General features: G+C 37.7%; 1 protein-coding gene across 2 annotated transcripts in view; it reads left to right on the top strand.

Annotated features, from left to right (window-relative positions):
* The window catches only part of kalrna (kalirin RhoGEF kinase a), a 158943-nt gene that overhangs the window by 79542 nt on the left and 57572 nt on the right, over nucleotides 1-21829 (top strand). For both annotated transcript variants that reach the window (XM_058391885.1, XM_058391884.1), the window contains exons 9-14: nucleotides 1922-2152; nucleotides 8318-8440; nucleotides 13138-13329; nucleotides 19099-19268; nucleotides 19348-19522; nucleotides 20447-20642. In XM_058391885.1, the coding sequence (XP_058247868.1) occupies nucleotides 1922-2152; nucleotides 8318-8440; nucleotides 13138-13329; nucleotides 19099-19268; nucleotides 19348-19522; nucleotides 20447-20642 (1087 nt within the window). The remainder of the gene's footprint in view (nucleotides 1-1921; nucleotides 2153-8317; nucleotides 8441-13137; nucleotides 13330-19098; nucleotides 19269-19347; nucleotides 19523-20446; nucleotides 20643-21829) is intronic.

The raw sequence follows: 21829 nt of genomic DNA, 5'->3' as shown, positions 1-21829 counted from the left end.
GAGTGTGTTTATGGGAATTTTTTGACCATTCCGCTCGAAGTACATTTGTGAGGTCATGCACTGATGAAGGTCTGTCTCGCAGTCTCCGCTCTAATTCATCCCGAAGGTGTTCTATCAGGTTGAGGTCAGGACTCTGTGCAGGCATTAAGCATTAAGAGTTCCTTTCACTGGAACTAAGGGGCCAAGAACAACCCCTGAATTTGAAGGGGTGTCCCAAAACCTTTTGGCAATATAGTGTATATATTCAATATATAATAGCATAATTTCACCATTCACAGAAACATGTATGATGAATGCTTCATCTAGTCTAAGCTTACTAATAGATAAGATAAGATAAGATAAGATAAGATAAGATAAGATAAGATAAGATAAGATAAACATAAATACATAAAAGACAAGACACAAATAGGCATTAGAAATAAATATAAAATAAGGTGCAGTAAAATAAATATTGACAAATAAAATCCCTGAGACTGCTTGAGATTAAAATCACAATAACTAACCTGTTTTGCAGATGTTCTACTAAGCATTGTAGAACAATATAGAATAAATACTAAACAAATGTAAATGTAACAAGAAAAATGTATGACATGACTTTCTTTAGTTAATAAAAATTATGATTGGCAGCTTGCTGTGGTATAAGAGTGAAAAACATTTCAGGAAGGTAATCAGCTTTGTCACTGGACTTTGGAGTTGATAATTGCCCTCTGCTTGACATTGCATCACCCCATCCTGTGCTAAATTATTTTCCCATAACAACATGCCTTGCCATGTTTTATTCTGGATATAAACAACTGATAGACCAATCTTGCTCAACTGTAGTGTCTAATAATTGAAATAATGACATAAGGACATAATGAAAATGTTCCAGTAAGAGACATGGGATGTTATAATGTGTATTGGATATATCCTATAATTTAAGTTGAATGTGAATTACAGAAAATGAAACATTTTCACGAATGTTCTTGATTCTGGGCTGCAGGGGTTGTGGGTTTTTTGTATGTAATGTTTAAAAGGTTGAAAAATGCTGCATAGTGTTTTCTTATGTAGATCTCGGTGTAACATGCTGCTTGTGGATAGAGTTGATTTCTGAAACTTGGACGTACTGTATCAACTGAATATCTGTGTTAAATCCCCTTGTTTTTCATTCATTGGAAAAACAAAGACGTCGATTTCTAGTCTTACAATTTCTCAATCGTGTTTTGGAGGTTAGGCTTTTTATTTTTTCCAAAACAGCATTTTTTTTTCAGTATGGTTCAAAGAAAGGCCAGCATTGTCAGTAAGATGTAAAGTCCATTCTAATTTTATCCAGTGGTGCTTTACATGAATCTGCCACAGCTTGACATTAACATTGCTTAACATTATTTGAGGAAAGAAAAAGGTGTATTTATTAAACAAAGGGCTTAAGATGAATGATGAATTATTAATCTGACATTATTCATTCATACATGATCAAGTACAATTTTTGTATCCCATGACTGATCCAATCAGAGCTGTAGTGTGCACATGATGTATTGGGAGGTTTAGCTGTAAAACTTGATAAAGGATCACAGACTCTCTTGAGAGCTCATAGTCTCAAATATATTGCATTTGCGTTAAATATGGAGAAATTTGAGAAAATGAATGGGAAATAAAACTTTTATTGTCATTCCTGTAGATTTTGCTCTGTCTCTGTGTTCTTCTCTTCATGGCTAAATGAAACTAAAGATGCTAGAGTAAACTCTATAATGACAAAAAAAGTGAGTGCATTCATAAATCTTGAGCCAAGTCAATGATTCAGTTAGTTTAAAAGCATTAGCTTTTGTGCAAAGTAATAGTATGCTACAGTGTTTGCATTGTAAGGGTTTTTGTATGTCTTACCCTTATTGTTTTTTTCTTTGTCTCTATAATCATCTCTTATTAATTGTGTCTCCCTTCTCAGGTGAGTCAGGATGGGAAGGCGTTGCTAGATGTACTGCAGCGGCCGTTAAGTCCTGGCAACTCTGAGTCACTGACTGCAACAGCGAACTACTCTAAAGCAGTGCACTGCATACTGGATGTAGTGCATGAGGTCCTGCATCACCACCGGCGCCTGGAAAGCATCTGGCAGCATCGTAAAGTCCGCCTGCACCAAAGACTACAGCTTTGCGTGTTCCAGCAGGATGTGCAGCAAGTAATGGAAAAAGCAAACACACTCATAAACACACTCAGATTTGTAGCAATCCATTTTCCTCACTGTATCTGAAGCTTTTAGATAGTTAGGTAAGGATACAGTTATGAAATTCAATTTGATCAAATTCATATTAACTGTTTAATAGATCAGGATCCAATATACACACATGAATAGCTATACACACATACACTACTGTTTACTGGGGAATTCCTGTACATCTGCACATGTATTGGCTGATTAGATAATAATATAATCGAGCAGTTCTTTATGTGGTACAAATAACATGGGCAGTGATGTACCATATATATATATATATATACACACACATATATGTGTGTGTATATATATATGTACCATATATATATATATATATACACACACACATAGTGGCATGTTGTGGGTCATGGCCAGATTTGACGGTCCAAATGACCTAAATTCACAGTCATATTGGCATCTCCAATCAACTGTCATCTCTTAACAAACACTTTTAATGGAAATACTCTGACAAGCAATTTTTTTTTAGCTATTCTGGTGATTATAATGTGTGAACTTTACATGTCTATGTATCTACATCAGGAGTGTCCAGTCTTAATTGCAAAGGGCTACGTTGGCCCTTTCTGGATAAAATTGGACACTCCTGGTCTATACACATAATTTGAATTACTGAGTCTATCCTAAGTGCCTTTACAGAATTCCAAAAATATTTTTTCGCTTCTCTTAAATGTGCTTTAATCGATTCTGCATTTAAGAGAACATCATGTTATTTGAGCTGCTCTGTCAGCACTTAGCTATGAGTATAGAATTATGCATTCTGCTTTTTTACATACCACATTTTTTTCCCTCTAATAGTTTTGAGGCTGGATATCTGCCCAGAAGTCCAGTTAATATCCCTGTCTGTGAGTCAGTGATGGCTGTGAGCTGGATTTCACCCTAAAGACAAGCTGGCTTTATCAGCAGCGAGAACGCGTGAGCCTGCATTCACTCCAGTGCTGCCAGTGCATATCTAGTGAGGTCTTGCAGGCCAAATCAAGATTTGAACACAGCCCAATAAGTCAAAGAGTCTAAACGCACAAACGAAGCCAACCTTAGTGTAGCCCAGAGGGGAGACACGCTGATACGAGTTTGGCTTTGTTAAAAGCCTAATCGGTTATTCATGTCTCTTGTTCAGGCTGTCTTATCATAGTCCTCCTGTTCTTCCTTTACATATACTGTAGCTCTTCACAAACGTTGCTCACTTAAGCTGGGTTGAATGTTCAGGTCTCCCGTGCTAAGCCAATGAGAGCAGCATGAAGCCTAGTGAAGATAAACTGTGTGTATTGAGACCCTTTTCTCATATTTCATCACTTCTTTACACATCATAACACCAGGTAATGAAGCTCTCAAAGGCACTGTATAATGTTGTGCAGGTTCCCACACATTAACATCTGAGTATCTGAGAGGAAATTACCCGAATCTGTTACGATGATTAAATCCATATGGTGCTTAATTCAGCAATGCTTATATCTTCTGCAACATTAATCTCACCCAGCTCATCTTGTCTTTCCAACTTTCTTGTAATTGCTGATTTATAATCGGCTATTTGAATGGTCTGTTTCCATATAGATCTTTGCATGAGTACCTGTATAGCTAATATACTATATCTATTTTTAAAACCCTTTCTGAAAAGTTTGTTAATCTAGGCAGAGATCAAGCTCTTAAATAGCTTTATAAGTGTGTGCAGTAAAAAGGTAGGTAAATCAACTATGCCAGGTATTCAGGCTGAATAAACAGGACCTCCCAGGTACAGGTTCAAGAGGAATGCTCAGATGAGTGGATTTATAAGCTAGGCACAAGAAGAGTTATGTGCAAGTCCACCCTAAGCACTTCTAGAGACTTGCTTATTTGTTTATATTGGAAACTCCAGCTGTTGGGAATATAATGAGGAAAAATGCCAGGTAAATGATTGCAGAAACACTTTTGTGTGTATGCAGTTGTAAGACTATGCAGTTCTGTTGATCTGTCATAGGCTAGAAAATATATGTTCTTGAACATTTTCTGAAACTCATTCATGTCCAGTAACAGCTTTTGTAGGATATCCTATCCCTGTGGAGCCAATCTTAGGAATACTGAGCATAAGCCAGGATGGGAGACCAGTCCATCACAAGGCAGCATGGACATATTTGCACATCTGTCCTCTCTCATTCACATTTAGGAGCAAATTTAGGGTAGCCAATCTACCTACTGGCAGGTTTTTAAGAGGTGGGAAAAAACAGGAGAACCTAGAGGAACCCCATGAGGAAAACAGAGAGAACATGCACAAAAATTCTGCATAGACATTGATGAGCATACACACCTGCTTTACTACTGTACTGCTCGTCCCTTTAACTGTAGAATAGATCCCACAGACTATTCAGCAGTGTTCAGATACTGGGATCAATATTTAAATGTATACAATAATATTCTGGCTAATTATTGGCGCTCTACAGCTTTCGACTCCTGAACCTTTAATTCATAGAACATATTATTTCACATTATTTATAGACCTATTGTTTTTTGACCTTATTATTATTATTAAATTCATTCAATTCACACTACCACTACCAGACTGATCACTGTAAGAACTCCTTTATACACATGATAGCTCTGAATATTTTGGGTTTTTTACACCACAGTATTGAGAGAAAAAAAAATCACAATCCCCTCAAACATACTTCATGGACCATTTGAGGATCCTGGACCTCTTCACCATACTAAGTCAGCAGCATTGTCTCCACATTTCTGTGTCCACAGACACTCTGTGTAGTTTAGTAAGTGAGATCAGAAAGATAAAGCTCGAGTCCCTTTCCTCTTTTGACCTCTGTCCATCATTACTGCAAGGTTATCAGTGGAACACATGTGCTGTGACCTCTGTCCTTTGTAATTGAGATAAATCAGAAGCCATGATTGTGGTGATTAAAGACCAGAGGGACAGGAGGGATTGTGTGTGAGAAATGTGAGGGGGGATGTACCTCTTCACCTGAAGTCAGAAAAACGATCTGTCCTGGGAATGTCAGTGAGGAGTGAACAGAGGCCTGGGCATATTAACCTTTCTTTCATCTCATATTCTTAGCAGTAATGAAAATTCTAGCCTCTGCTGGTGTATTTCCATATGGTGTCCATTCCACAGATAAATACTACATGATTGCATCTGTGCAGTTTCATTGCTGCAATGCAAAATAGATTTGGCCATATTTCGCAAATGTAAACCTTATGTACATCTTCAGGTACGTGACCTCTCTCACCATTTAAATTATACACGGATTAAGACACACAGACATAACTCCCCTTACACAAGTCTGGTTAAGATTAGAAAATGTCCACCGGGTTTTTGAATGTTATTTTTATGCGGATGAGCATGACACAGTCCTGAAAAACTCTTCAAGTCTAGACCAACAGAAACTGAATCATCCATGCAACATTTTTAAAATCTCTCTCTGGGGGAACCGGCATCCAGTTTGTACGCCAAAATTGTTTAGTACGCTTTCTGTTCTCACACATTAGTTCTAGTGTGTTGAGCCTGTTTTATTCTCAGACATGGTCAAAAGCAGCACTGGTGGAGGGCTTCGAATGGTTTTATATTATTTGTGTATGTCCTACACATGATCAGTCTTGTTTTTCGACATCATGAAAGCAGAGCATTAAGAGGCGAACCAACATCAGTGAAAACTGGCTACAGCACTGAATGCAATAATTATAGATCATAAACAAAAAACTAATATGCATATAAATGTGAAATTCACTTATTATGATAAACAACGCTGTTCAAGGTTGCTTTTTTAAATCAAGTATTTTAAGTCTATCTTTCCTAAATTTTAAACATGGTCAGGGGAAAAGCTGTGCTTTCCATTAGGAAGCTTTATCATTCAAACCACACAAAACTTACAGTTCTATCATTTCTCTTGTCATGTACTTGTGCTTGATTAGACAATGTTTGCTTAGTGTATTTTCAGTTTTTTTTTTTAAAAAAAGGCCATGCTTGAGAAGCAGTCCATTATGTTTATGTCATGTGCATCATGTGAATCACTGCTTATACCTTGTTATGGAGATAACTAACTAACTAAATAAATAAATAAATAAATAAGTAATTGAGCTCCAGCACTTTAAGGCATTTCAAGATGGTTAATCTTAGAAATAAAAGTTGACCTGCTGCCTGAAAAACGTTAGTAAACTCAGCTTGAAGAGAGCCTTTGTTCCACAATGGTTGTTTCCTTTCTGGAAACACATACACTTAAGATTAAGTTGCCTTTATTTTATCACATATACATTACAGCACAGTGAAATTCTTTCTTTGTATATCCCATCCTTGGAGGTTGGGGTCAGAGCGCAGGGTCAGCCATGATATAGCGCCCCTAGAGCAGAAAGGGTTAAGGGCCATGCTCATGGGCCCAACAGTGGCAGCTTGGCGGTGCTGGGGCTTGAACCCTGATCTGCCGGTCAACAACCCAGAGTGTTAACCACTTGAGCTACCACCGCCCACTCAAGCTCAGTATTCAAATCTTGTCATGCCAGTTGTAGTTAAAGAGAATGAATAAGTTTAATAATTTCATGGGGCAATCATGTTTCACAGTGAATGCACACCAAATGTAACTGCTTAAAACAATCATCAACTACAGGCTGTGTGAATCTACAGTCTGCAAGGCTAGGGAAAAAAATCTGTCCCATCCTTCACTGCATACCCTTCTGTTTATTTTTTACTCACAACTATTTCCCAATATAATACTGATATATTCCACAAAATCCAAAAGATAATTCACCAATTGATTTGCGGAATATCATTTTTCTTTAAAGAGAAGGAGGGCTTAACCTTGCTAGCCTATTTACACTAGACAGCTATGATCAACAGTAATGAGTTCCATAATTAGGGTGTTTATACTGTTGAGTGCTTCAAGAATGAAGAATTTTACACACCACACCCCAGGGCCCAAGCTGATATGTTTATTGGAAAAATCCCACAAAAAATATTGTTGAATCCACCTGAGCTGTAACCTAATCTTAAATCTTAGTGTTACAGTAATGATCATCACAGAGTGGTTCATCTAATAGACAGTTAAATATAATTCAATTTTTTTAATTACTTTGCCTTGAAAACAGTGTGAATGAAAGCGGGTTTATCCGAGGTTAGAGCTAAATGTGAACTGGAGCAAGAGTGAATGCCATATCATTAGATAAGCCAGTTATATTTTGTGTTATCGTTATATTTAGTGTAGCTCTCCCTGTTCGTGCGAGTGTTTTTAAAACAGACTGCGGATGCTGTAATCAGCCATGCATAAACAGAAGGCCACCACACCCACTGAAATGGTTTATAAAATTATGTCATATAAAATTGTGTCTCTCCCCCACCTTCTGATTGTGTAGAGAATGACAGACATCATCAGGGACGGATTTAAGATTGAAATTTTTAATGTTTTCCTAAGTTACATACATTATGTGATTTGTATATTTAGATATCTTTTTAATTTCAGGAAGTAGAAGATGTGGACTTAAACTATTGAGACTGCAGACTTGTTTAAACTAAGACTTGTTTATTCAGAGCTTATACACTCAGCGTCCCATTCACATGAGCTCACCCTATGGGGTCTGTATTGTGTTCACATTCCAGAAACATACAGAGACAGTCTAAAACTAAATTGGGTTAATCCTCAGTGTTTGGCCTCTCTACACTCTCTCTTCTTCTGATATTTATAAACACAGTTTCTCTGCAGTGTTTTGCTCTCTGAAAGTTGAGCGACGAGGCAAATTAATAGGGTTTCGGTTATGATTGCACAGGCAAGCTATGGTTTATGTTAGGCCAGACTGTGTATAGTACTAATGAAATCAAAGCTGTGTTTCTGTATTGCTGTCCACTTATGTAACTGCTGATAAAGTGGCTTCAGCGTTTTGTTTGACAGAGAGACAGTCGTAACTGATTGTTCACCATGTGGAAGAGTGAAGAGGCAATTACTGTCGCTGAGCTCTGTCTGTGTCTGTGTGTGTGTGTGTGTGTGTGTACTTTACTTACTTATAACACTTCTGGGCATGAACCTAATCGAATATAGGAGAAAGAATATGAGTAGTACACATTTATTTCATAAGAAAGTTTTTTATTACATTATTTCATTGACTCATTTCAAATCATTTAAATGGTGTGTGTTTTTGTGTTTTACAAAGGTGATGGACTGGATAGAAAATCACGGCGAGGCTTTCTTGAGTAAACACACAGGAGTGGGCAAGTCTCTGCACAGAGCCAGGGCCCTGCAGAAACGCCATGATGACTTTGAGGAGGTGGCACAGGTAACAGAACAAACACATCTGTAAAAATTCAATTCAATTCAATTTTATTTGTATAACGCTTTTAACAAAGAGCATTGTCTCAAAGCAGCTTTACATGAGAAACAACATAAGAAAACAACAAACATATGAACAGACAAACAGACAGACAGTCCTAGATGTTATCCCAAGTGAGCAAGCCTGAGGTGACTGAGGCGACTGTGGCAAGGAAAAACTCCCTTAGATGGTATGAGGAAGAAACCTTGAGTGGAACCAGACTCAAAAGGGAACCCATCCTCATTTGGGTGACAAAAATGTAAAAATCATTGTAAATAACTGTAATAGTGTAACTCTTTACTGCATGATTCAAGTCATATGGACAGTTCTATACCTTTTCTGACTGAGTATGAAACCTAATATGAACAAATTGTTTTGAATGAACAGATATGTTCCAAACATAAGCCAATACAGATACAAATAAGTGGTGCTTTCCTTTTTTATTTATTTATCTATCTATCTATCTATCTATCTATCTATCTATCTATCTATCTATCTATCTATCTATCTATCTATCTATCTATCTATCTATCTATCTATCTATTTTACATAGAAAGCTGGATATAAATGTTCATAGAGCATTTGAGCAGTCAGATATGAAGCTTTGATGTGACTATTGATGGGTGACATAAACCTGTGCTGCTGCATTATGCATATAAAGCATCCTTAGTATCTGCCTGGTCAGGGTCACAGTGCTTTAAATTAGACTCCTAATTTGTTTATATTTTAGAAAATACGATCACCTAAATCACATATAAAACATTACAGTGCTTCCAGGAGCATGGTGGTTGTAGGGTTCAGGCCACACCCACTTTAAATCTGAATGCATGAAATATATGGAAATTTGAAACACTGAGCAGTTACAGATACACATATTGTCACTGTGTTACACCCGGTCTTACAACATTATTCTTATGAAAGCAAACAAAGTCCGATCACATCACCACTGTTTGTTTGAATTAATTCATTTCTCATGCGATTGAGTTGCACAGGATAACAAACACCATTTTGACTTATGGCAGTGTGAATTCAGCAGTGGGCCATATCTAAATAAACATGAGCAGTGTGATCTTAGCATTGTTTGTATCTGCGTACAGCTTTGACTACAAGAATTATAGCCATTTAGTACTAACATCATCGCATCTGAAGCAATCCATCAATCTCCTCTGACCACTCTTGGTAATTATAGGCCTTAATGTTAGGTTTTTGTAACATGTGTAACACTATAATAGCTGCATAATGGTGTATAAAGCAATTCTATCTATCTGTGTAAATATGGATCAATGAGAAAACTGCACAATGAGCTTCTTTTACACAGTGTAGTGGGAGCTTTTACGCACAATTATAACACTGAGTGGATGTGTAAGCCATTGGAAAAATAGTCAGTATTAAAATGTTTACACAGTGTAATAAAAGGATATTAGAAAAGGGGAAAAAAAGATACTTAACATACTGAAAAAGACACTTAAGAAAATAATTCTGTTTGAGTTATGTTAAGCTATAATATTCTGTATCAAAAAAATATATTGACAGTCATTATTAGGATTAATGTAAACCCTGAAACCTCTCCACTCCCACTGTTTGTAAAAAAGCACACAATCTCTGCATTGTCATTAAAGGTTTCTACTCATGTTTACGATTCATTGTTGAGATCTTCTTATGAAAACATCTATTTTGCTATTTGTTTCGAGAGCTTTAATTGTAGTAAACATTTCTACACAATATCTCTTTCCACAGATTTGTCTTTCTGTAATTGTGGATCCCATGAGTACTTGTGTTCTTATAAAATGCATGCCACAGCTGTCTAACTTCCTGCCTTGGAACTATTTCCACTATTAATTGCTGCTATTATGAATGCAGCTCACAAAAAAGTTTTATTACCTATAATAGGTGCTTACAAAAGGTTACCAGGTGACAGCTCTGAGTAAAAGTAAAAAAAAAAAATTCTTTATTTTCAACTCAACTACTTGTAGTACTTTATCTAGGATTTTATAGACTTTGGCAAAAAAAAAGAAAAATAATAATCAGTCTGCAGTCTAGCAGCCTGGAGGCAGTCATGTAAATGCGGCCGCTTATACATTGCAAATATTTATAAACCCTACAGTATAAATCCTATCTTCTACTTCTATTTTTTTCTCAACAATGGTGTAATAAAGAGAAATCGACAATTTATAGTCTCTCCTGTAAATGTTCGGGGGGCTTTTAAAGCATAATAAATACATTCGTCATTACACATTCTGCTACTGACCTTTCCGTTTTATATGCTTAGCCCGTTTTATAGTACACAGTTTAATCTTTCTGGAATATTCCTTAAAGAGTCAAATGAATATGAGAACCAGCTGCTTTTACCAAACTTCCTGGATGACCTGAACCAGGCAGATTTGGGATGGCTGGAATGATTGTGCAAAAGGAACAAAAAACACCTAGGCAGTTTGTCATGTTCTTACACTTAAATGCCAACAAGTTAACACCATTTCTTAAGGCAGTGTTATTACAGTCTGTAGTCTTGATGCTGAAAATGTATTTGCTGGATTTAAGTTTTCTAGGACTTGTTATTTTTTTGCCTAGTAGAGCAATACTGCACTCAATGAAGTCATAAATAATATGTGTATTTAAATTATAATTTTTAACTGGACTTGATCATATTTTTTCAGAGTTCACATGTCTTTGAGAAAAGAAAGAGGGATGAATGATATTTGCAGATAATCAGAAAAGACTAATACATATAAAGACTTATTTATATAAAAATAGAAAAACATGCAGATCTTTTCTTGAAGATATACCGTAAATCGGTAAATATCTATTATCTGTGTGCAGAGCACGAACATTACCAGTATATTTTATTACCATGAATATACAACAATGCTATACATTACCTCCTGCAAAGATCCCCGATAAAATTCAGACTCAAAAGAAGTCCATTCCCCTAATCAGCATATTGAGGATGACAGTAACAAGCTAAAATAAGGAGAGAAGCTAACAGTAATTCATCTTCAACTGCATGATACCGAATAGGGAGGTTCTGAGCAGAGATGAAGTTTACTAGAGTGAGATTTAACAGCGGAAATTGGATTGTGCAGAGGAAGGATCTATGACATCCAATGTTAAAAGTCTATTGATTGCATTAGCGATATGAGATTATGTAGGAGTTCAGTATAACTACAAGGCACACACAGACGACCAGTGCGCTGCTTTGGAGAACACTGAATATTCGACAGATACGAACTAGAGACTGTGAGACTCCAGGAGAGGTTAGAGGAAGTAGGATGGAGTTATAGTGCACAGACTGATTCATATAGTAGTTTGAGATCAAATACAGCTTGAGAAATAGAACCAGATATGGTAGATAAGGTTAGGTAGACTCACAGATTTGAAAACGGTGTGATCAAAACAGTTATCAGTAAGTACAATGAAACTATTTGGAAAGGGTTGTTGTTGTGAGAGGAGTCTATCAGCAACATGCCTGAGAAATAATAAGAGAGTAAAGAGTTACAATACCAGTATCTGTACTAAACAAAAAGAAAAGCAATCTGAACAAGTACACCATATTATGAAGATCTTTCTCAAAGGTCAGACAGCATGTAGTGATTCAAACTTGTTGAGTCTTGTTGGTCAGTTTGCATACGACTGTGTCCTCCAAACAAATATCAAACCAGCTGAACCTCTTCATTGAGAATAGTTGCTGTAAATGTATAATGCATAATTTGCATGAAAGTACAGAGATTTTTTTCTTGAGAGATTTTTTGTGTGTGAGTAATAAAACTTTTATACATTAGTTGAGCGTAACATTCTGCTCATTCAGCCAAGCAGCTGCCCTGCGGTTTGAATACATTCACATTTATTTGGCAGATGATTTTTCTAGAGTGAGTTATATCTGAGCTGAACATTTCAGGGTTAGCAGCTTTGTTTCAGGGCCCAAGGACATCTTGCTTGGAATTGAAGTAATAACCTTTCAATCACAAACCACAAAGCCTTCACCTTTGAGCCTCTGAGAATACTACTGATTTATGCAATATACAGAACCCTCACCGGTCACTTTAATATGTGCACTTGTACCCCTGTCTGTTCATGCAATTAGTAGGTCAGCCAATCACATGCCAGCTCCACCTGACCTTCTAATTTCAGCTGCCCAGTTTCAATCATCCTGTGCCCACTGAAGCTACTATAACTATAATATATGTAAAGTACTGCTGCCACATTATTTTCTGATTGGATAATTGCATAAATGAACATGTGTACTGGTGTTCCTATTAAAGTGGCCTGTAATTATATCTTGTTGCTCAATAAATATCTCTAGTATAGTCTGACGGCACTGTCCTAAGAGACATAATTTATCCTCTGTTAAGCAGATACAATTTAGAGCATTGTTTGCAGGCTAGGAACTCCACTTTGGCCAGCGGAGAACCACAGGTGCACATGAGCTGATACAATAATCTCTAATAACTGGGGATTTTCATGGAGAGGTTTGTCCTACAGATGGCTGTTATTATGCATGAAATAAAAAGATGTGCTTGTGTATTTTAGAGTGTCAGTGTAATCAAATCAGACAAGCAGAATGGTTTAGAAGGGCATCTGTCAAAATGTAGAGTTTTCCTGCTTCTGAACACATGTATACGCTGACAGTGGTCTAACTAATACTTGTGTCCTGGTTTCTCATCCATCAGAACACCTACACTAATGCTGACAAGCTCCTCGAGGCAGCCGAACAGCTGGCTCAGACGGGTGAGTGCGATCCGGAAGAAATCTACAAGGCAGCGCGGCACCTAGAGGTTAGGATCCAGGACTTTGTAAGAAGGGTGGAGCAGCGGAAACTACTGCTGGACATGTCCGTCTCCTTCCACACTCACACCAAAGAGGTAAACTTTCCTTCGGTCTTATAGCTCTTTTATTAGGATCATTTAACTATATCTGAAACCTTATATCAGCTAAGTGCAGATTTGTCTCGTTTATGGGAAACCTAATGGAATAAGTAGGCATGCTGGGTAATGTAGTCTGCAGCTTTGTGGACTTTCTGGTAACCATAGAGACAAGCATACCAATCATTCGTGGGGGATAAGGTTAGATTACTTAAGATTGCTGAGACTCTTTCCTCTGTTTAACACTCGCTGATCAGTACCAGATGTGACATTGTTTTCCTGCAGAAAGTGTACGCATCTGTGTGTTTGCGTCCGCATGTGTTTATGTGCATGTTTATTGATAAAACAAAAGTAACCCTGTCAACACTGAAACGCAACAAAACTAACTGCTACTGGAATCAAGTGACACATTTTGATCTTTCAGCTTCACACACTGATTTCAGAGAAGGGCATGCTATTACTCATGCAGCCACAGCAAAGTAAATATTTTATAAAACAGAGCAGGCACCATCTGTCCCAGCTGAGTGGATACCATTCATCTCATGGAGTTGTCTTAAAACGAGTCCCCTGTTTGACTGTCCCCCTGCTTGGCTTCTGTAATGGAGATATAATTTATTTTATAGTCCTGTTGATGGATGAGATTTTAGGCTAGACTCTGGGATTGTGGAGTTTATAAAGGCAGTGCTCTATCAGGCGCTTTAAGGATGCTGGTTTGCTCTGGCTGGATCTCTGGTGGATATGCCATGCTGAGGCTGGGATTATGTACAGGATGAACCACAGCTCTCACTGAGAGAATTCTCTTAAAATGAGTCAGAAGACGGCGTTCCACTTTCATCTATTTATGATTGTGATGTATTTTGGGATCTTACCTCACAAATAGCCCACTGATTATAGTGTAACTTGAGTACGTATACTAAGAGATGCATTGTGGTCAATAAAACAACATTAAACTCTTTCTTCGTTTGAGCTTGTGAGTTAAGCGTGTGCTAATGTGTGCTTGCTTTGGAATATTGGCTTAAATAAAGTTTGGAATGCTAATTTTTTTTTTTTTTATGTTGCATATACGTCTATAGTGTACATTATTATAAAATACAGACCTAGTATTGGAAACAGCCAGGAAAATCGTTTTGTTTTTCAATCAAAAAACCAAATCAAAAGATGAATACGATATGATAGATCATAATTTTAGCCTTCATTTCTTGTTATTTACATCTAAACAATTATGCAGAAGTATTGGAACAGAACAGTACATTGAAATAAATTGGGGTTGGGGTATGTTTTTGGGAGAGAAAAAAACAGTGACAATGTTATTAAAATTAAGGTTTTTGTTGTTTCTTATGAATATCAGAGAAAGGGTCAGAATATGTGTCTGTGGACGTGTTAGTGAGGACCAAATGTCCCTTCAAGGAATAGGAATTTCTGCAAATTTGAACTTTGGAACATGTTAGTCTGGTGTACATGAGGAAAACTGCTTTAATACAAACATTCTATCTTTTATTAAAAAAGAAAAAAAGTAAAGAGCCAAAATGCTCAAAATTACTCTGCTTATAAAGTAAGTGAAAATATCACAGAGAGTTGAACTTAGGACCTTAATGCTATAAGAGCTCATCATTGTATACAGCATCCAATAATGTGCATGAAGACCTTTTGCACTACATGAATTAAAACACCATGAAAAAAAAAGCTGCATATCAAAGCTAAACTCTGACCATCGATGATCGGGTCCTGACATTTCTGAATCACATTTTAAACTGATGTTCTGGATGTGAGACTATGCTACACGATGGTATCTCAGTTGAAGGATGTGTGTGTGTGTGTTGTGTTTGATACGATTCCCATCTTAGTCTGAGTATTAAGCAGTAGATCAGCATGAGCAGCATGAAATGTGTTTGCTTTGGGCAAGTTGTGCACACTCGTTCTGATTTTGCGTTAATCAGCACGTCATTCTCTTCATGCCAAATCTATCAGTGTGCCAGTTTGAATCAAGGGGATTACATGGTCTAGTAAGAGCAGATAAATGCTGAGATCACATCTGAGGTGCAGGTAAAAACAACTCAGTGTTTTGTGCACACATAGGCGGTGGGTCATTTTAAAAAAAAATTCTCTGTGAACACATTGTCGCACAATTGTCATCGCTTCCATTGTGTGTCAAGATATTAGAAAAGAAATCTTATTTTTCATCCTCAATTTCTACCAATCTTGACTTGCAAAAACAGGCATGATGATATATTAGGCAGTTCCTTATTACTGATAGCTCAGCGAGATTGCATTGTTCTTTGGCAAAGCTGAAAAGTCAGCAAATGGCATTTCCTATTCAGAGGCCGCACTGATTGACTGTGAATAAGGTTACTATGGCAACTCCAGACGTACTGCCACTAAACCTTATGAATGCATTAACCCTTTAAAGCCAGGATTACCAAGTCATACTCCAACACGCTTGAGGTTTTTTGTTTGAATAAAGGCTAAAGTAATAAACAAGATCTAATATCAACAAGACCTATTGAAATTCATGTAGATGATACTCTCATGCTGTACTTTGGTCCTTAATACTACATATAGTACACTTTGTAGCATACTGTATGAAAGCAGGTATAATATTAAAATATGTTATAAATTATTTGAATCACTGTGCATTTGTGTGTGATGAGAAGATGTGGGTGACTGGATGAGAGTTTTATTCAAGTGTCAATCATTTATTTGTCTTCAGTAAGTGCTTTACACTAGTGAAGGTGGTGGTGGATCCGGAAAAATTCACCTATTCCAGAAAATAAATGGGCAACAGTCTGTTGTGGGGAATATCCAAGACTCAGGAGTAAGCTGCAAGATGTGGGCTACAGGTCAAATCTAATTGATGACCACCGGCTTTAAAGGTTGAATGATAACTGGTTCTGTGTAATCTGTTAAGTAATCTGTTATTTGTAGCTGGAGTATTTCATTTGGATGGAAATGGCTTGCATCCTATTTCTGCCATTCATGCTGCCATGATACTACATGTCATCACAGTAAAACAAAAAAAGGTACTTTTCACATCTGAGCTTCCTGAGTCATGCTAATTTGCCATATGTCAAACATCACCAATCAGTATGGCCTGAGCTGTGGGTGCCTTGTTCTGGGTTATAGTGCTGCCAAAAGCTGGATAACTTCATGGCTTTTTCCGAACAATAACTGACTTGTAGGCTTATATAGATACCTGCTGATTCTTGTAGATTAGAACATATTTCCAGCTACAGAACAAAAAACAATGTTAATAATAGTAACAACAAAAAGGACAAATATTTCAGTCTTTTCTCATAATTACTTTAGCTTGTCTTTTTTATGATTGTTTTTAAACATTTTTTACTTTGTGATGTTTTTTATTTGTATGACAAAAACAGACGACTTTTTGAAAGCAGTAGAAGGTCATTTGTTGTGCCAGTGCATTGTGCATGGAAAAGCCTGTGGCTATGAGTAGTGTTTCCAGTTTATTTACTCTTATCTTGATGTGTCAGTCAACCGCCAAGAAAACAGCACTAAATAATCACCAGCAATGGCATGTTTTCTTTCTCTGGGCCAAATGTGCGAGCTGTGCAGAGCCTTGAGATGTTTCATATGTTCCTGTAACTCTGTTCCTGTAATTTCTGGCTATATGGAAACTCCATGTCTCCAAATGCATTGTGTCACTTCCATTAAAATAGTTTTGTTTTTCCCCAATTATTGCTCTGGCACACTTGTAGAACACCACATGTATCTGAGTAAGAATGGATTTTGGTGGGACACTTGTGTCCAGTAGTGACATATTAGAGTAACCACATAATCATTTTTTTTAGATGACAATGATTTAAAAAACTGAATGTTATTAAATCATTCACGCTATTCATGGTATTTCTCTCTACCCTCACACACATGCATGAGTACACTCTCTGCTCTTTCACTGCTCTCTAGCTCAACGTTTTTGCATGATAATGTGCTGACAGAAGGATATTCTTTTCTGCTGTAGTTTGTGGAATGTGATGATAGGTGCTGTACTCAAAGCTTGTTTGTAGTTTTCTTTAGGCCTAGCTGAAGTCTTGCGTGCGATTTCATCTTTCATCAATATTTAAAATGATCCATGGATTATTGCTGCCTCCTGGACACAAGCATAGATCATCTTGCATGGGTCATAACACCCCATGACCCCAAGTTACATCACTCAGGAGGTGTCCAGTAGCATTGAAATTATTGTTATTATTCCAGGCTGAATCTTCTAGTGATGACAAGGAAGAGTCTGCAAGAAATTATGGTGACATCTGGAGAAACACCAACCTAGGCCAGTTAGGATTACAGACCAGCCTGCACCTTTTGAGCGGAAGAACCCACAGCAAGCTACAGATTGGCTTAGCAGGATATTTATTCCCAGGGGTCTAAAAGTGGTGGAGGAGTTACTCCACAGTACCCGAGCATCCAGCTGATACAAGCCCATTTAGAGCATGGAAATATCTGAGTGTCAGTTGCTCTCAAGCCTTCAAGGAGATGTTTCTGCAGATGATGTAGGTGCCCTTGTATCCTCCCATGACTGATAACAGTGCACTACAATCCAGGGCTACTCTGAAGGCTCCTGAAGATGATCTGGAGTAGGAGCAAGGTTGCTGATCTGTTGAGATGTATAGATTGGGTGTGAATTCCAAAGATAAAGTCAATGAGCATTGATCAGTTCATCATAATGCTTCTAAGTGCTAAAGGAGAGATATTCTTTAGCATTGTTGCCATGCAAGTGATAGACTAGTGTGTGAATCTACATCTACACCACTGGCCATGAGAGTGCCGTAGTATCTGAAGTATGCTGGGTAATGTCAGCTAGATGATAAGGGAGGCTAGAGAGATGAAACAGGAACTATATGATATACCAGTTCAGATATCCTTTTGACTCAGATGATGAACATCAGTAATTAGCCTTTCATCTGGAAATGTCACATTAGGATTAGAATTAGATGGAGGTGTTCTTTGACCTCGTTCTCTAGTCCAAGGGCTTAATGGTGAAGGCTCTGGGTTACAGGTCAGAAGGTCAGGGGTTCAAGCACCACCAAGCTGCCAGTGTAGGACACTTGAGCAAGGCCCTTACTGTAACTCTGTCTGTCCTAGGGATACTGTATCATGACAGATCCTGTGTTCTGACCACAGCTTTCTAACAAGCCTGATATGTGAAGAAAATAATTTCACAGTGCTATGAATTATATGTAACAAATAATGGCTTGTTGTGATTATTCTCCAGATACATCCTTTGTGTCATGGAGCAGGTGTAGACTGAAGGTTGGGTAACTTTAAAATCTCTGGCTTTAGTGGTGGAGGTAGAGAAGATGATTGACACTTTCTAAAATACACAACAATATCATTCATCACAGAAAAAATCTGCAGTATTTAACTGCAGCCATAAAGATGCTAATTTGATACACGCAGCAGGGCAAGGGGTGGAAAGATATATTGTTCCAAGATGGAAGCAATTTGGGCAATGAGAATAATATATTTTTGGTTCGGTTTCTAATAATGGAAACAGGTCCAGACAGAAATGATCATGAAATAGATTATTTATTGAAGTAAATGGAGGCAATGTTTGGTCTTAATTTGCCTGTGTGTGGTGTTTCATTCTCCTAATAAGGAACAAATGTCTTTACAGTGGTAGGAAAATACCATCCTGATATTAGAATGGCCAACAAGCTCATCAGAAAAACCTGGCTCTTTACCTGAAAAATGTAAGCTTCCATAACACTAATGCAATTCTTCAATGGATTATTCTGGATTTGCTTGTATTTGCAGCTGTGGACATGGATGGAGGATCTGCAGAAGGAACTGTTAGAGGAGGTGTGTTCAGACTCTGTGGACTCGGTGCAAGAACTGATCAAACAGTTTCAGCAGCAGCAAGCCGCTACACTGGAGGCCACGCTCAATGTCATTAAAGAGGGAGAGGACCTCATACAGCAACTCAGGTTAATACACACTAAACATACATGCATTCACACACACACCCAAACCTCTAAGCTGACCTCTCTTCCCTTTCTCTCGCAGAGACTCAGCGATGAACAGTAATAAGATGCCCCACAACAGTTCTATATCTCACATAGAGAGTGTGCTACAGCAGCTGGATGAGGCGCAGGGTCAGATGGAGGAGCTCTTTCATGAAAGAAAGATTAAACTAGACATCTTTCTTCAACTGCGCATCTTTGAACAGTACACAATTGAGGTGAGGGGTTCAGGTCAAGCAGTATTGTCATTTATCTGTAATATCACATAATGTATCAGGCTTAGATTGCTCACTCTCTCTCTACTCTGACCAATGTGGCATGAAGTTGTGCTTATTTTCAATTTTCAATCTGTTTCTTACACATGAATTGGGATGCTTTTATATGCAAATAACAATTCACGCTACAATCAAAGATGTGAGTAAAATATAACTTCAACTGTTCGATTCTTAAATGCTGCACAATAAATGAGCAGAGAAGAATTTATAAATTTAGGTTGGGTTCTGGATTGATACTGAAATGTGCTAATATATGAACTAATTGATTAGCATAATTAACACTGACATTACATCAGTATATGGAGTAAAAAGAGACAGTGTGGCCACACATAGTGACTTTAAAATTGCATTCGTTTTCTTAGCACATTAATATATGGTTTAAAAGGAAACTGCCTGATAGATTTTTCCAAGCCAGCTGGAGAACTTGCCACAGTTTTCACTTCTGTTTCTGTAGGTACAGTAATACCAGGGGGCCTTAATTATGTTTTTGTCTCCAAAATAGCTGGTTACTTAATATGCTTCTTTCTTTAATGGAATATAACATTTAAATAATAATCTTTTTGAAAAATGACTTTTGTTTGGGAATGAAAATCGATTTTTGTTTTTTTCCAGATACCTCATAAAACAAAATGTATACTTAAGAATCAGTATGACTGTATGAATGAATTTTTTGCACAGTATTGTATGGCCTGATAAATCTAGCAACATAACAAACTGTCCTGTAATATCAGCCTGACATGACAAGTCATGTAAAGCTTGAAATCAGATTCTGTTTTGTTTCACTGTCTGTCGTTAGTTAGATTCATATTGCATGGAATGATGACCGTGAATGAATTTAGACTTTTTGCCCTGTCCCGTGATGTGCAGGTCACTGCAGAACTGGACGCATGGAATGAGGATCTGGTACGGCAGATTAGCGAATTCAGTGCAGAGGATCCCAGTCTGGTGGAACAGAGGCTCCAGAGGCACGCTGATAGAAAACTGGCCATGAACAATATGACATATGAGGTCATCCAGCAGGGTCAAGACCTACACCAGTACATCATGGAGGTCCAGGCTTCAGGTGAGAGAGAGAGAGAGAGAGAGAGAGAATGGATAGATGGATGGACAGATGGATGAATAAATGGATGTTTATATAACTGTCACGCAAGCAAAACTTGAAATCATTAAGCAATCTTTAAATGCTAGTGGAGAGGCAACAGAGACAGAAAAGTGTATAGGGCAGACTGATGGATGTAGATAAATGAATAAAGAAAGGGAGATAAGCAGACGTTGAGTGTCTGAGCCAACGAGGCAGCTGAGCTTTACAGTCTCTCTGGCTTAACTCAGCAGCTGTGTGACTCTCCATGCAGAGAAGCCAAAACGAAGGTTAAATAATCAAAGCCCATCTATAACCTCCCCTGTCCCTCTCTCCATATTCCCTGCATCTATCTATTTTGATTTCTATCTCCTCCACCCCTTCTGTCCTCCACCCCTATAATCCTTTTGCTCTCTTTCTGCCGGCGGTTCTGTGTCTTAGAGATATTTTTAACATGGGAAACAGGCTTTCTTTTTCAAACTGCTGACCCATCTCACACCCCCCCTTACTCCCACATATGGACCTTGGCTCATGAGTCTCTGCCTGTTCTGGCTTTGAAAATGCCACTCTGCCAAATCACACTGAGGCAATCTCACACACTCCCTCTCACTCGTTCACTGGGTGTGTCTTTGTCTCTACTCTAGTGCAGGTTTGAACACTTAAATTAGGCTGCATGATCGATCTCCATACTGAAATTCTGTATGAACACGGTTCAAACATCTTGTCTTCTGGCCTTTAAATAATTGTTTTTCTGTCAGAGTCAAAGAAGCTTTATTGTCACTTCAACCATATATATCTGATGCAGTACACAGTGAAGTGAAACAACGTTCCTCCTAGACCAGAGGTGCTACACATACAAAGACAAAGTACAGTGACGCAGACAAACATAGAGCTAAACATAGATAAAAACTAAACCATACTTAAGGTGCAATAAAAACTAAAACTATATTTAAGGTGCAATAAATAAACTAGACATATAACAGAAGCGCACAGGATGACAAGACAAGACAGTGCAGACAAACAACATATAGACTGACTTTTGTGCAGATAGCAGTGTATACAGTGAGTGCAAATAAGAAATTGACATTTTGTGCAAAGAACAGTGTATACAGTGAATGCAAATATTAAAGTGACACATGTAAACAGGATTAATATAAAAAATGTAAAGTGAA

The sequence above is a fragment of the Hemibagrus wyckioides genome, linkage group LG06 (assembly GCF_019097595.1).
Source record: "Hemibagrus wyckioides isolate EC202008001 linkage group LG06, SWU_Hwy_1.0, whole genome shotgun sequence".
Classification (NCBI taxonomy): Eukaryota; Metazoa; Chordata; class Actinopteri; order Siluriformes; family Bagridae; genus Hemibagrus; species Hemibagrus wyckioides.
Note: the sequence above shows the minus strand (reverse complement) of the source record. Positions and strands in the feature narration are given on the sequence as shown.